The following is a 15485-nucleotide window of genomic DNA, read 5'->3' as shown; positions in this document are numbered from 1 at the left end:
GTGGATTTTTTATTATGTATTTTGTCATTATGTGTTACCTATTGTCATAGGTATTTTATAGATTTTTTATATTATATTTCCATTTTTAATGTTATAAACATGAATTATATTTGATTTTCTAATGTTAAACTTATATTGCATTTTTAATACCAGTTGGTCATGATATATGTGTGTGAATTTTGTATTGTATATATTATTTCTACATAATTTTGTTAGATAATTATTTAAGAATTTTGCATCTATATGAATAAGATTGGCATGTAATATTTTCTCATGTTGGATTTTGGTATGTAAAGGTTATAAAAATTAGATAGGCATATCCCTTTTTATTTTTTCTTTTTTTTCCCCTTCCATGCTTTCATTAAGATTTTTTATTGGGGAGGAAGTAAATATTCCCTTTTACTGCCATTATGTTGGAAGTTGTGTACTGGTTCTGTTCTAGTTACCCTAGAGGTCACAAGTATTAATGTTTGCCAAAGACTCAAGTTCATCAATACTTGTATCTTCTCCTGAACAATACATAGATCTTAAAACTCTTATTTGTCCCAAGCCTTATTTATGTTACTGTTCTTGTATATTTTAATTCTATTCTTTCTGCTTAATTTTAACTCAACAAGGTATTTCTTTTTACACTTAATGTTCATTTGAATTTACCCCACATTTACTAATTTTTTTATTCTTCAGAGCTTTCTTTTGTCATTAGTTAAAACTGAAATATTCTCCTCTTCTTTTTCGTTATCATTTTGAGATTCGTGAGGCTCTTTGGAGCTCTGGATTTGTAGATTTCTTTTATTGATATTGAGAAATTCTCAACCATTATTTTTTCCTCTCAGATATTCCCTGTGCCCCAGTCTCTTTTAGATTCTCATATTTAATTAAACGTATTACTTCTCCGTATATCTTCCCTGTCTTGTAAACATTCCACCTTTTTGACTTTTTATGCTGTATTTTGGATGATATCTTCTGATGTGCTTCCAGGCCAGCAGTCTTACTGTTACTAAATTTATTCATTGGGTTTTCAATTTCAGTTATTTTTTCCATTTCCAGGAGTTTTGTATTTTTTAATAATCCAGGTCTCTATTTTCCTTGTTATATGTTTCCTGCAGATATTTTCAAGCTTATTTTCTAGACATATTAAGCATAATTGTCTTTATAGTTTGTGCTTGATAAATCTAATATCTTAAATTTTGGGGAGTCTGTTCATTGTCTTTGTAAGCTCTTACTCAGGGTGTGTTGTGTCTTTGTGTGCTACTTTTTCTCTTTGCAAAGTTATTTGTAGGGATAATTTGAGGCCTAGAATATAGGTTCTTATTTGAGAGGGAATTTGTATGTGTGTTACATTTGTGTAATACCTTACATTCATGACTTGTGGTTTGTTGGGCCACCAGGTGATGATAATTTGGACTGCAAGTTCATGCATGGCTTCATTCTTTCCCTGAGGATATAGTCCTTTGGAGTCTCAGTTTACTGTACACAGGGAGATGGTATCGTATTACACTAAACTTTGGGTGGGCCCTAGGACCTGATTTCTGATCCATTCCCTTATGATACCATCAGAACCAAAGTTCATATATTCTTGTGTTGGCAAATGTTTTCAGGGCAGAAATGACTTTTGTCTTCCACTTGACTGTCCAGGTTCCCACTTTTCTTTCAGTTTTAGCCTAGGGATTACTTTCTTGGCAGCTTTTCAATGCTTTTAGTGATTTTTTTTAAAAAAACAAACTATCATTACTTAGTTGCTTTCATTGTAGAGGTTGATCTGAATAACATAACCGTTTCTAGAAATAGACATCATTTTTAAAGAAAGTAAATTAAGATTAGTAATCTGATAGAAATGACTGTTTAGAGGTTTGTTTTGATATTTTCATATATTTGATGACTTTCTCAATAAATCTCTGAAATATAATGTAAAAAATTATAATTGGTTGAATTGTAGTAATAAATTTCCCAAATGTGTAGAGCTTCTATAGTGAATTTGCTATGTGTAAGCTTTTGTCTCTGTCAGACCTTAAATTGTTTAGTGAATTGAATAGGACTAAAGTCTCATAGCCTGTCTTTTAAAAATGTGTATCTATCGAGTTAATGGGTGCAGGAAATCAACGTGGCACATGGATACATATGTAACAAACCTGCACATTGTGCACATGTACCCTAAAACCTAAAGTATAATAATAAATTAAAAAAAAAATGTGTGTCTATTTTGTCAGTGTCAGGGTGGGGTAGGGATATATCTTGAATCTGCTTAGAGTAATGAAACCTTAGAAACTTTAGGCTAAAACTAATAAATCTAATTTACTCACTATGCCAGAAGTGTTCATTCATTATTGCTTAGTGATATTTATTGCATGTTCAAGCTGTTTTTAGATTTGGATTTCATAGTTTTGATCATAGTAATAAACAGAGAAAAATATCTTGGATCTCTTTTTGTGTTTATTTCTCTAACTGGCTTCCAAACACGGTCACGACTGCTTGTTGCACATTGTTAATCTACCTTTGTGACACAGTTTAGAGGCTAGTCTTTTAGGGAAATATTCAAATGATGTGCAGGTTTGGTGTTAGCTTACCCAGGAATGTTACTTTTCTTATCAGGTAAAAGAGTGAGACTGGGCCCAAAGAAAGATCCTTATTGTATTGGTTGATAACCAGCTACTAGTTAACAACTTAAGGAAGTATAGTTATTTGAAGATGACCAGTCAGGTATAGGAATTATATAATCTTCCACCTTGCCTCTTTTTGCTTACTAATTTAAAATACATAAATATATAGTTAACCTGATACAAATTCATTGGTTCTATTACTAGAGGATAATAAGGAATGATTTTTCTTATTTCAGTGTTTAATTATAGCAAATCCACCAAATCCACTTTACATTTTACATCTGCTTTTTTTTTTTTTTACTTACAGTAGACCCAAATGATTTGTACATTGTAGAACCCCTCAAGTTTTCTCCAGAAAAGAAGGTAATTGTTTATTTCTTTTTAAGTTTATTGCTATGTTTTGTGATAATAAATGAAGAAAAGAGGTTGAAAGGTTTAAGGTAATTACCTTTAAGTAGTCCTTAACGGAATGTTTATTTTCTATCATGATAATGTTGTAAATAAATATTAACAGAGGTCAGCAAGCTGTGACCCACAGGCCATATGGGCCATGAGCAGATAGGTTTTCTCATTTTTAAAGAGTAATGAAACAGAACAGCATGCAAGAGAGAAAATGTGTGACCTGCAAAGCCTAAATTATTTACTGTCTGACCCTTCACAAAAAGCATTTGTTGATCCTTGGATGATTGTCATTATTTATTACCGAATGCATGCCAAGCACAGAGCATGCACCATTCCTCTAATCCTCACCAACCTGAAGATGATGTTATCCTCATTTTTTTTTTTTTAATGAAAAAACAGCAACTCGGAATATACTTAGGATTTTTTGGCTTCAAAGTCTTTGCTTTTTCTTTTTTTTTTTTTTTTTTTTTTTTTTGAGACGGAGTCTCGCTGTCGCCCAGGCTGGAGTGCAGTGGCGCGATTTCGGCTCACTGCAAGCTCCACTCCCTGGGGTTCATGCCATTCTCCTGCCTCAGCCTCCGGAGTAGCTGGGACTACAGGCGCCCGCCACCTCGCCCGGCTAATTTTTTTTTTTTTTTTTTTGTATTTTTTAGTAGAGACGGGGTTTCACCGTGTTAGCCAGGATGGTCTCGATCTCCTGACCTTGTGATCCGCCCACCTCGGCCTCCCAAAGTGCTGGGATTACAGGCGTGAGCCACCGCGCCCGGCCAAAGTCTTTGCTTTTTCATTTTGCCTTTCAAATTAAGTTATACTAATTTTAGTTAGTAGTAATTTCGTCTAGGTGAAAGAACTTGGGCTTTGTAGGCAAATAGCCTAAGATTCATTCTCAACCTGGCTGCTTACTACATTGTAACCTGGGCAAAGAACCAAACATCTGAACCTTGCTTTTCTCATTTAAGAATCAAGGATAAAATACCGACCTTTCAGGGTTAATAGCTGCCATAATACATGAAAGCAGCCTGTATGCTATCTGGCAGTTAGTAGGTATTCAGATATTAGTATCACTCCCTAAACCTATATTCATAGGTAGCAGGTAAGCAATTTAAAGAGTTTTGATTCAGTAGTATTTACAAAATGGGAAGGTGATGGTAGTATCTATATAGAACATAACAATGTATGTGTTCTGTGCTGTTTATAATACTGTTTTACTTTTCACCAGGAGGTGGCACTTCTCTATTAGCTCAGCTCTCTAGGTGTTTGATAAGGTTACTATGGGAAGTATCATTACTAACTTTTCTTTTACTTGTGTTGTAGAAGAAGCGCTGCAAGTACAAAATTGAAAAAATTGAGACCATAAAGCCTGCAGAACCATTGCACCCCATAGCCAACGGAGACATAAAAGGAAGAAAGCCCTTTACGAACCAGAGAGATTTTTCTAATATGGGAGAAGTTTATCACTCTTCTTATAAAGGTCCTCCATCTGAAGGAAGCTCAGAAACTTCATCACAGTCAGAAGAGTCCTATTTTTGTGGCATTTCAGCTTGCACAAGTCTGTGCAATGGACAGTCTCAAAAGACAAAAACTGAGAAGAGGGCTTTAAAACGAAGGCGATCTAAAGTCCAAGACCAAGGAAAATTGATAAAAACTCTAATACAGACTAAGTCGGGATCATTGCCGAGCCTGCATGACATAATCAAAGGAAACAAAGAGATCACCGTGGGAACATTTGGTGTTACAGCAGTCTCGGGACATATCTAAAATTAATTGAACTTTTCATACTGAAGACTTTTTTGTTGTTGTTCTTTGAAGAACAGTCTGGTATTTGAAGGGTTTGGGGGAGGGAGAAAATATTAATGGGAAAGGCATTCAGAAATTATGGTTTCTGCCTTTTTAAAAAGTAGATGGGATTGTGTCAATCTTGGTTAATGAGCTACAGTTTTACAAAGCTGATCACTTCCTATAAGGACAATGGTAGACATTTTATAAAGATGTTTTTTCACAAGATTAATTACTGGGACAAAAGTAATTTGGAAGCCCAGTTCCTTAGGTGGGATAGGAATGAAAGCCTAAACCTCTTCCTTTAGCTTTGTTCCTATTTCTTGCACCTTCCCATATTTATGTGCCTTTTGTCTATTTATAATGCCACTGGAAGAGGAGAGATAACTTTTTCTGTTATTTGATTTCTTTTATAACTTTGTTAGGTTTTTGAAGCTGCAAACACTACGATGCTTTGAGGGGGTCTGTGCCTGAAGCTCAGCAGTATGGGTCAGACAGTCTAAAGATCCTGAAGACTTGCCAACTGGATCTTTGTGTAACAAACTCACTGGAAATGAACACTTAATGGAATTTTTAAGTCTGTTCTGTTAGGTAGATGGTGATGCTCTTGTTATTTTCACTTATTCAGACTGGATTACTTCTTACTTAGTTACTAACTCAATGAGGAAAAAACCCTACAGGATCTTTTTTTGCAAACAACTGATATATGCAAACAAATTTTTGACAAATTCACCTTTTAAACACAACCATTTGTGAAGGTTTTCTTTAGCTTACATTTTAAACATACACAATAAACACTAATCCTCCAAACTTTCACTGTTTTTATTAGTATGAATATAAAATACGAAGGTTTGGCCAATTAGTACAAGTCTCATGATATAATCACTGCCTGCGTACATACGCACAGATCCAGTTACTGAGTTTGTCAAGCTTAATCTAATTGGTTAAGTCTAAAGGGATTATTATTCCTTGATGTTTGCTTTGTATTGGCTACAAATGTGCAGAGGTAATACATATGTGATGTCTATGTCTCTGTCTTTTTTTTTATCTTTAAAAAATAATTGGCAGCAACTGTATTTGAATAAAATGATTTCTTAGTGTGATTGTACAGTAATGAATGAAAGTGGAACATGTTTCTTTTTGAAAGGGAGAGAATTGACCATTTTGTGTTGTGATGTTTAAGTTATAACTTATTGAGCACTTTTAGTAGTAATAACTGTTTTTAAACCTGTCTAATACCTTTCTTGGGTATTGTTTGTAATGTGATTTATTTAAAGCCTTCTTTGTTTGTTTAAGTTGCTGCTTTAGGTTAACAGCGTGTTTTAGAAGATTTAAATTTCTTTCCTGTCTGCACAATTAGCTATTCAGAGCAAGAGGGCCTGATTTTATAGAAGCCCCTTGAAAAGAGGGTCCAGATGAGAGCAGAGATACAGTGAGAAATTATGTGATCTGTGTGTTATGGGAAGAGAATTTTCAATATGTAACTACGGAGCTGTAGTGCCATTAGAAACTGTGAATTTCCAAATAAATCTGAACACTTGTCTTTATTAATTACTGGCTCTTCTGTCTTTTAAAAGAGAACTCAGAAATTAATCTTTGAGCAGAGATTTAGGTTTTTGCCACTTTTAAAGCTAAATATAGCAGCATTCCATTCAATTTGATCACATTTCAGCCAACTACAAAATGATGGTACTTTTACATAAACATTTTACTCCCTATACTATCAAAATTTCAGTTTTTCATATCTAAATACAGCATAACATTTTGCAACATGAGGTTTATTTTTTCCTCTCTCACATAACTACATGAGAAAAAAAACTTAAGAAGGGAAAATAGATTTGTGCCTATTAAGCAAAAAATATATAGATATTTATCCAATGGGATTTTTAGTGTTCCCTGATGATCAACCTCATTTTATTTCTTCTAAAGTTAAGTAAAGCATTAAAACAGTATGAAATAAAAGGAAACTAGGGGATTGGTAAGGACAAGGATGCAAAGTAAAACAATTCTTTTAATTGAATTTTTAAAAACATTAAAGTTGTGGCTCACGCCTATAATCCTAACACTTTGGGAGGCCGAGGCAGGGGGATCATTTGAGGAGTTCGAGACCAGCCTGACCAACATGGTGAAAACCCGTCTCTAATAAAAATAAAAAAAAAAAGTAGCCGGGCATGGTAGCGCATGCCTGTAGTCCCAGCTACTCAGGAAGCTGAGGCAGGAGAATTGCTTGAACCTGGGAGGCAGAGGTTGCAGTGAGCTGAGATTGTACCACTGCACTCCAGCGTGGGTGACAGAGTGAGACTGTCTCAAAAAAAAAAGTTATGCATACATATAATTTGAAAAATTAGTTTTATAAGGCCTATAAAGAACAGAAAACAGTTCTCTATTCTGTACCATTACACACACACACACACACACACACACACACTCTCTCTCTACCAGTACCACCCACCTTTCTCCACCAAAGATTTCTTGCTTCCCAGCGGCAACCATTTTTGATTCTGTCTCCGGTTACTGTGCTTCCCTTACCTTGCTGCTTATTTTTCCATTTTTAGTGTGTCCTCAGTTTGGATATACAAACGTAGGCATGAACATGAGATAGATATAAGCTTATATTTGTTAATGTAATTGGATAAGTCTATTCAAAATCACACAACAGGACAACTTAGAAATACTGCTTTTCTTCAACTGATTGATTTAAAATTTTCAAATCTGTAGTTAAGTTGAACACCATGTACCTTTGCCCAGATTCACCAATTGCTAATCTTTTTAGTTTTCTTTATGTGTATGTGTTTTATATGTATATGTGTGTTATATGTATACATGTATGTATACAGATATGTATGTGTGTTATGTGTGTATATATATATAAAGAAACACATTTTTTGGTGAGCCATTTGTAAGCAAGTTGGGACATTATGACCCTTTGCCCCTAAATACTGTAGCATATTTTTTCCTAAAGTAAGGACATTCACTTATGTGACCATAATACCTGTATAATATGTAAGAAAATTAATAACTCCATAATATCTAATACACAGTTTATAGTCAGATTTCTTCAGTTGCCCTCATTTGTTTATTTTGGTCCAGGGTCCATTCAAGGTTCATTTGGTTGTATTGTCTATTTAGTGTCTAAAAAAAATTGACTACTTCCTGACTTTAAATATTGTCCTTGTGCAAGGTCCATACTTACTTTCTCTGAATCATCCCAGTTTTAGTGGATGAGCTGCCCAAGTGAGCAGGAAGAGCTTTTTTTGAGTGATGTGTTGATGTCACTGAAATTTTATCCCAATCCACGAGTATTTATAATTAACACATTCTTTAAAATATCCTGTTGGAGCAATAACCTCTGCATTACACTCCACTTAATCTATTACTTTAAAAACTAATCTTTCAGGCTGGGTGTGGTGGCTCACGCCTATAATCCCAGCATTTTGGGAGGCCGAGGCAGGTGGATCATTTGAGGTCAGGAGTTTGAGACCAGCTTTGCAAACATGGTGAAACCCCATCTGTACTAAAAATAGAAAAATTAGCCAAGTGTGGTGGTGCACACCTGTAATCCCAGCTACTCGGGAGGCTGAGGTGGGAGAATCCCTTGAACCCAGGAGGCGGAGGTTGCAGTGAGCTGAGATCGCACCACTGCACTCCAGCCTGGGCGACAAGAACAAAACTCCATCTCAAAAAAAAATAATCTTTCAAATATTTGCTTACAACAATTTATTACTGCTATTTTGAAGTCATATAGCCTGGGCTACCAAATCTGCGTCATATTTTTTGACAGATCACCAAATACTAAAACCCAAACAAATGCCTTATGTTATAACACTTGTAAAGACTTTTGAGCAAACATAAGTATTGATGATTTTTTAAAAAGTGAATAAAGAGCAAGTTTTAATCCCAGGATAGTTTAAAATAGCCAGCTCCCCAGGGAAATGGTATATTACACAGTTTAAGAGCAGGTGCTGACTAGGCACAGTGGCTCATACTTGTATTCCCAGCACGTTGGGAGGCCAAGATGGGAGGATCACTTGAGGCTGGGAGTTCAAGACTAGCCTAGACAACATATCAAGACCCCATCTCCACAAAAAGTTTTTTAAAAACAAGCTGGGCATGGCTGGGCGTGGTGGCTCATGCCTGTAATCCCAGCATTTGGGAGGCTGAGGTGGGTGGATCACAAGGTCAGGAGTTCAAGACCAGCCTGGCCAACATGGTGAAACTCCATCTCTACTAAAAAAAATACAAATATTAGCTAGGCATGGTGGCATGCACCTGTAATCCCAGCTACTCGGGAGGCTGAGGCAGGAGAATTGCTTAAACCCGGGAAGTGGAGGTTGCAGTGAGCCAAGATCGTGCCACTGCACTCCAGCCTGGGCAACAGAGCAAGACTCTGTCTCTAAATAAATAAAAGCTGGGCATGGTGGGCAACAGAATGAGACTCTGTAAATAAATAAATAAGTAAATAAATAAATAAGCAAGCTGAGCATGGTGGTCCATGCCTGTTGTCCTAGCTATTCAGGAGGCTGAAGCAGGAGGACCACTTGAGTCCAGGAGTTTGAGGTTGCAGTGAGCTGTGATTGTACCACTGCACTCCAGCCTAGGCAACAGAGTGAGACCCTGTCTCAAAAGCAAGTGCTTTAAAACCAGACTGCCTGTTTTCATATTTGCTATCCACCTCTTACTGGGTATGGCATTGGACAAATCACAGTCTCATTAAACCTGAGGTTTCTCACCTGTAAATGAAGATAAGCACACCTATTTCAAAGGGTTGCCTTGAGGATCAAGAGTGCTAATAACTGTCATATACCTGGCATAGTACACACTAAACATAAGCCATCAGTTTTCAGATGCTCAGGGTTCTGATCCTTGGTTTCTGTACATCTATCAGCAGAGGTCAAGAAAGGAGCTCATTATGCTTGGTGTAAGACTTCCATCATCTCCAGCCTTTCTCCATCGTCACCACCATTTGAAAGGTCAGTAGGGAGTTTTGAGTCCAGTATACTCTGAGAAAGACCACCCCTCAGTTTTGTCATCATGAGGGTCAGTAGGGCATCCCAGAGCTCTGCAGAGCTCCTGCAAAGATGTTGCCACCCCTTTCTACTGCCCAGTATAAAGTCTTGCCAACTCTGTGCCTCAAAACCATTAAGGTGAATTTCATGTCTTAGATTCTTGTTAATTTTATAACCACAAGAAGCCTCATATGACTTATAACATTCTTTTTTCTGGATCCATATTCCATCCCCAACTCCTAAAACACTTCTGTGCCCTCTGGAACTCTAATCCAATCATTAGTAAAATTCCCTGGAATCTTTCATTTCTTTCAGCCTTCACTTTGCCTCTGTTCTATTTGAAACTACTTCCTTGAATCCTTCTCAGAAGGTCACTTTTTTTTCCTATACCCCTCACACCAATGGGCCTGATGATAGGCTAGTTGTTGTCCTTAATCTTCAATGCCACTATAAGACCACTCTCCACTTTTGCTAAAATTTCTCTTTGAATCTTGTATCAACAAACTATACCACCTGCTGTCTCTCCTTGTTGCAAATGATCCCCTGTTTTCTCTCGCCCTTATCCTTGTGGTCACTTATTCCATTGCTGTTTCTGTTATAATTCTTGATGATTTCAATATCTATCTTACATTAGTTTTTCTAGTTTCTCAGTTCCTTGCTTTCTCTAATGATCTTGTTCTCCAGGCTCTATTGGCCACTTACTCCCGTGATCAAATCCTAGTTTTTATCATTACCAAAATCCATAATTCTTTCTTAATATGAATTTTAAGCATCTGATTCTGACTACCACCTCCTGTTTTACTAGCTCATACCCCCTTCCCACCCTAACTCTTAACAATTCTTTCATCCCACCATATCCTACAATCCATTAGTCATACCACTGGGACAGCCAAGTATAAAGGGGTCCCTGGAGAAACTCTGACCAGCCTGTGCACTGGGAGAACAGGTTGGAGCTACAAAAGTTTGTGCCCTTTGCAGTGGAGAGGAGCTTGGCCTCTGTTGTTCGGGAGTGGAACCTGGCATTGAATCTGTGAGGCAGGAAACTGGCTAGCAGGACTCTTGCTTTGCTGAGAGTTCCTGTTTCCCTTTATTTCCTATTCACCCAATAAATTCCATTTTTCTCAACCTTCAAATTGTCTGTGAGCCTACTCTCTCATGGTCATGTGACAAGGACCTTGTTTTTAGCTGAACTAAGGAGAAAGTCCTACAACAGCGTTGGCACCCAACATGGGGCTTAAGAAAGTGTGAGTGAGATGCAAACCAAGAAATCTCTTTCCTTCTCACTTCTAAGTGTTTTCATCTTTGGACTTCTGAGGGTAGGGGAAACCATGCCCTCACCCCCATTACTCCCAGGGTCAGGGGTCTTTCCATGGCCTTTTCCTTCCTTTTTTCTGGATGGACAGGTGAACAGTGGCTCCTCACTCCCCCTCCCTTCCCAGTTGGGGCTGGGGAATGCCACATCAACAGTATCTTCATCTTCCCCTGCTAAGGGGTTCAACTCCCATCTGACAGCAATGAAGTTTCTCCCTCCGGAAGAGGAACCCAGTTGCATAAGAATAAGAGGTTCTCCCCTAGGCATTTTTAAACTGTTTTTTTTTTCCTTCCTTCCTTTTCTCCACCAGGTCAAGAGTTGACTTTTAAGAAAGGTTTTTTTCCTCTTAGAAGACGTTTTTCTAAGCTAAGAATGATAAGGATCACTCTTTATATTCTCTGTAAAGTTTTAATTGTGAAAAAGGATTTGTGAGGCTGGTCTTAAGCTGTAGCCAACAGGTGTGCTTTGCATGTCTGTGTGGTTCATAGAAAACTTTGCTTCAGGCCTCCATCTCGTTTTACAACTTGGGGGCATGGCCTGTATCGCCGCAGCAAGGCTTTGTTTAGCAATCCTGCCTTAGGGAATTAGTCCTTTCTGGTTTGATATCTGCATGTTTTTCTAGCCATGTCTCTTAAAGGACTCCACCTGATGACTGTGTTTTCTTCTGCCTGTGTAGCTATATATGCGTTGTGTGTGATGTCTAGAAAAGGAGCTCTAATTAATTGGCCTAAAGGAAGACAAGCACTTGGATCAAATATTTTTTAAAGGGAAAATAAAAGCTGTGATACCTTTCAGTTCATGTGACTTTAATATTTGAGAAATAAAAACAGCCTTAAAGATTACTGGTAAAAAGCAAATGTCATCAAAATATAAATAGGTGGACTAAATTATGCAGGTCAGATGCAAGCTTTGCTAAGTGTTTTCAGGTTATAAACTGCTTTTTGGTGGTGAGGCCTGGGGACATATGGAACTAACCATGCTCTTCATTATGCTGGAAGCAGTCAAACCTTGGCTGCACCTGGCACACAATTAAAACAACTTGCCAGGTTTTACATTAAAGTTAAAATTGCTAGGAGTTACCATTATAACATGTAATTGAAACTACTGAAAATAGATTCACATGCAAGGTATTTAAGAACAGTAAAATCTGTTTTTAATAAAAGATTACAAGAAGGCATGAAAATGTAAATTCTTGCCTAGGGTTAAAGAATTATTCTAAATTAGGATAAAGCTGCGGGTTCAAAAAAGTGGTGGAAGGATTGTGGGAATTAATCTTGTGAAAGAGATTCTCTGTGTGAACATATTGACTAGGTTCAGGGGGGTATATTGTGTAGTTTTTGAATTAAAGCACAACAGAGTATTCTTGGGGCACTGATTCACCCTTTGGCAAAATTTGTAAAGGGTTATAAACGGCTTTTGCTTCTTTAAAATTTCTGAGTCATCATTTTGGCAAAATAAACAATAATGGTCATCTAGAATTCTATTTCATAACATCAGGTGTTTTAAACTGCTAACATATTTAACAGGCTTCTTCAAATCAAACTTCAGTTTCAAAATTTTCTTTCCTGACACCTGGCTTTTTGGATGTATCAGAGGGCCTCTGGAGTGTTCAGAAAAGAGAGGTAAACAGGATTATTTTACATGTTTAAGTACATGGGATTGACAAAAGGATGTTCAATCTTCTTCAGGTTATATTTTGGTGAATAATACTAGTATACGTTCCAAAACCGTATGAGATTCCTAAAATTCTAATGTCTAAGTATATGCTATCAATCATAATTAAGATTATGTTAAGTTATTGTAAACCATGGAGATAACCAAACTTCTTTGTCAATCATGTTTCTAACTGTAACTACCCTGGACATTTTGTTATTCATAGACAATTGTTGTCTTGTTCTAGTCTTTTTCCAAAGACAGTTTATAATAAGCTATAGAACTGTAGACAGGTGACCTCAAACACAGGTTTTTGATAACTTTGGAGACTGTGACATTGGAATAAATGAAAAATGTACAGGACTCGTGAAGAGCTGAAATGTTCATGAATATCAAGCAAATCAATAACTAAATGGACTGAACTCAGGGAACTGAAGCAAATCTTTTTTACTTTGGCTTGAAATGTTGCTGATCTTTGTTTTGTTTTTCAGAGTTGAGGAAACTTACTTTGAACTATTTATGGCCATTAATAATTGAGTAAGGTATACTCCTGTGAACAAAATTTGGAGCATGTTTGTTTCTCTCTTCGTGGTTCTTCTAGAATTTGGAAACCATCTGTGAGTATTCTTAATTTATGGCAATATAGTTGTTTGGATCAGTGCAATAAGAATCCATTTTTCCTTTGCAATAGGATGCAATTGGAGAAACTGGTTGTTTTACCAACACTTTGACTGGAAGGGTATGCTTCCCTTTAAGGAATCAAGCCTGACTTGCAGAGCTGATAACAGCCCCTTGGGGAAAAAACTGGTCTCATACACTCATCTACACAGTCTCTCTACAGGGTTCCTGACCTGTGGTGCATAAAGAATGTCACTTTCTAACAGGCCTAGGAGCTCCAAGTTTATCTTGGGACCTTAGGAGAGGATCACCCAACTAACAGGTGTTTGGGGATACAAACCCCTGGCTGGGCTTGACTTTAAAAGGTCTTATCTGAGATTCCTTGCAGAATAGAGTTCCATCAATGCCAATCCAAAAGTCCTGTGTAGAAATAATTATTCTTGTTGCACTTTATGCAAGTAATCAGGCCAAGTATAAGATGAAAATCTATTGCAAATAACTCAGTCCTACCGTGATTTTTTTTTTTAACAAAAATGAGGACTGGAGAGAGATAAATTATGTTTCAAAACTCATACATTTGTCATTAAATTATAAGCTCATTAGTTGTTTTTAGGTTTTCGCCTACATTTTAGACTAACCCTGCTTGCTCCTGTGAACCAACCAGCAATCTCCTGCTGCAGCTCAGAAAGAACAAAAGGGATGGGTAATGTAGAAGTCTGGATCAATATTCTAGTTTTGAGCAATTATCCTGCAAATGCTGCCAGGTATTGGGAATAAATAGGATGTCCATCACTCAGAGGTTTCCTTTTGGGAAAGTAAGACTAAGGGAGCTAACCAAAGCCAAGCACCATGCACCCAAATCTTAGCAAGCATAACTAGCTACCAGTCATCTGAATGTGTCACAAGACATCCTTTTCTCTTCCTTGTTGGAGGAAGACTCAGTTCCACAGTTTCACCTTAGCGTTCGGTTTATTGATAAGGAGTCCTTGCACCACCCCCCAACTCCACCAAGACACACAATTTTGTCCCAAAAAATTTTGTCAATTCTAAGCTTTGGATACCTAGGAAAGAAAACTGGATCTAAGGGATCCAGAGGCAGATGATAATGGAAATTAAAAGGCAGAGCACAGGTGAGCATGGCTGATTCCTGCTGATTAAGACAAGCCTCCTGTTTCACAGGTAAAGGTCATGCTAGTATCACTGGCAAAAATGAGGTCTAGGGAACGCCAAGGCTACTGACAGCAGGGGGGAAGAGACATAAGGTAAGAGCAGATAATTTCTATTCTCTAGGCCCTCCCTGCTTCATGGGTATAAGCCATTTGGCACTCATCATGGCACCTGCCAAGGTCACTGGGACTTGGGGCTGCAAGGACAGAGAAAGAAAGAGGATGTTCTTCCTACTCTCCCTCACGTACCTTGGGTATCTGCTGGGAAGAGAGAGGAACCAGGGATTATCAGGGGAACCAGCCCCCAATATTTCAACATAGGTTCTTTTCTATTTTCCGTAAGAGTCGGCTGGTCTGAGAAATGAAGAGAAAGAGAGAAATTTTACAGCTGGGCCTCCGGGGGTGCCATCACATATTGGTAGGACCGTGATGGCAACCCCAAGCCGCAAAACCAGAAAGTTTTTATTAGGGATTTCAAAAGGGGAGGGGTGTACGAATAGGGAGTGGGTCTCAGAGATCACATGCTTCAAAGGGCAATAAAAGATCACAAGGCAAAAGAGCAGAGCGAGATCACAAAGCAAGGGTGAAATTAGAATTACTGATGAGGGTCCATGTCCCACTGGGCACGCATTGACTTGATAAACATCTTAACAGGAAACAGGGTTTGAGAGTAGACAACCTGTCTGACTAGAATTCACCAGGCTGGAATATCCCAATCCTAGTAAGCCTGAGGGCACTGCAGGAGACCAGGGCATATTTCATCCCTTATCTCAACCGCATAAGACAGACACTCCCAGAGTGGTCATTTATAGACCTACCCCTGGGAATGCATTCCTTCCCCAGGGTTATCAATTATTAATATTCCTTGCTGGGAAAAGAATTTAGTGATATTTCTCATACTCACACGTCCATCTATAGGCTCTCTGTGAGAAGAAAAATATGGCTCTATTCTGCC

The 15485-nt window shown here is 37.7% G+C and overlaps 1 protein-coding gene and 1 non-coding gene across 2 annotated transcripts in view; one reads left to right on the top strand and one right to left on the bottom strand.

Annotated features, from left to right (window-relative positions):
• The window catches only part of SUCO (SUN domain containing ossification factor), a 79289-nt gene extending 72963 nt beyond the window's left edge, over nucleotides 1-6326 (top strand). Inside the window, exons 23-24 of the mRNA XM_003258889.3 lie at nucleotides 2905-2960; nucleotides 4314-6326. Coding sequence (XP_003258937.2) covers nucleotides 2905-2960; nucleotides 4314-4757 — 500 coding nt within the window. The 3' untranslated portion in view covers nucleotides 4758-6326. The remainder of the gene's footprint in view (nucleotides 1-2904; nucleotides 2961-4313) is intronic.
• A 1584-nt stretch (nucleotides 6327-7910) lies between these two features.
• LOC115837743 lies at nucleotides 7911-8017 on the bottom strand. The gene has a single exon (XR_004032798.1). It is a non-coding gene; the product is annotated as a U6 spliceosomal RNA (small nuclear RNA).
• Between the last annotated feature and the right edge of the window lie 7468 nt (nucleotides 8018-15485).

Source organism: Nomascus leucogenys, chromosome 12, assembly GCF_006542625.1.
Source record: "Nomascus leucogenys isolate Asia chromosome 12, Asia_NLE_v1, whole genome shotgun sequence".
NCBI classification, from domain to species: Eukaryota; Metazoa; Chordata; class Mammalia; order Primates; family Hylobatidae; genus Nomascus; species Nomascus leucogenys.
The sequence above is the reverse complement of the archived record's forward strand: the minus strand, read 5'-3'. Positions and strand labels throughout refer to the sequence as shown.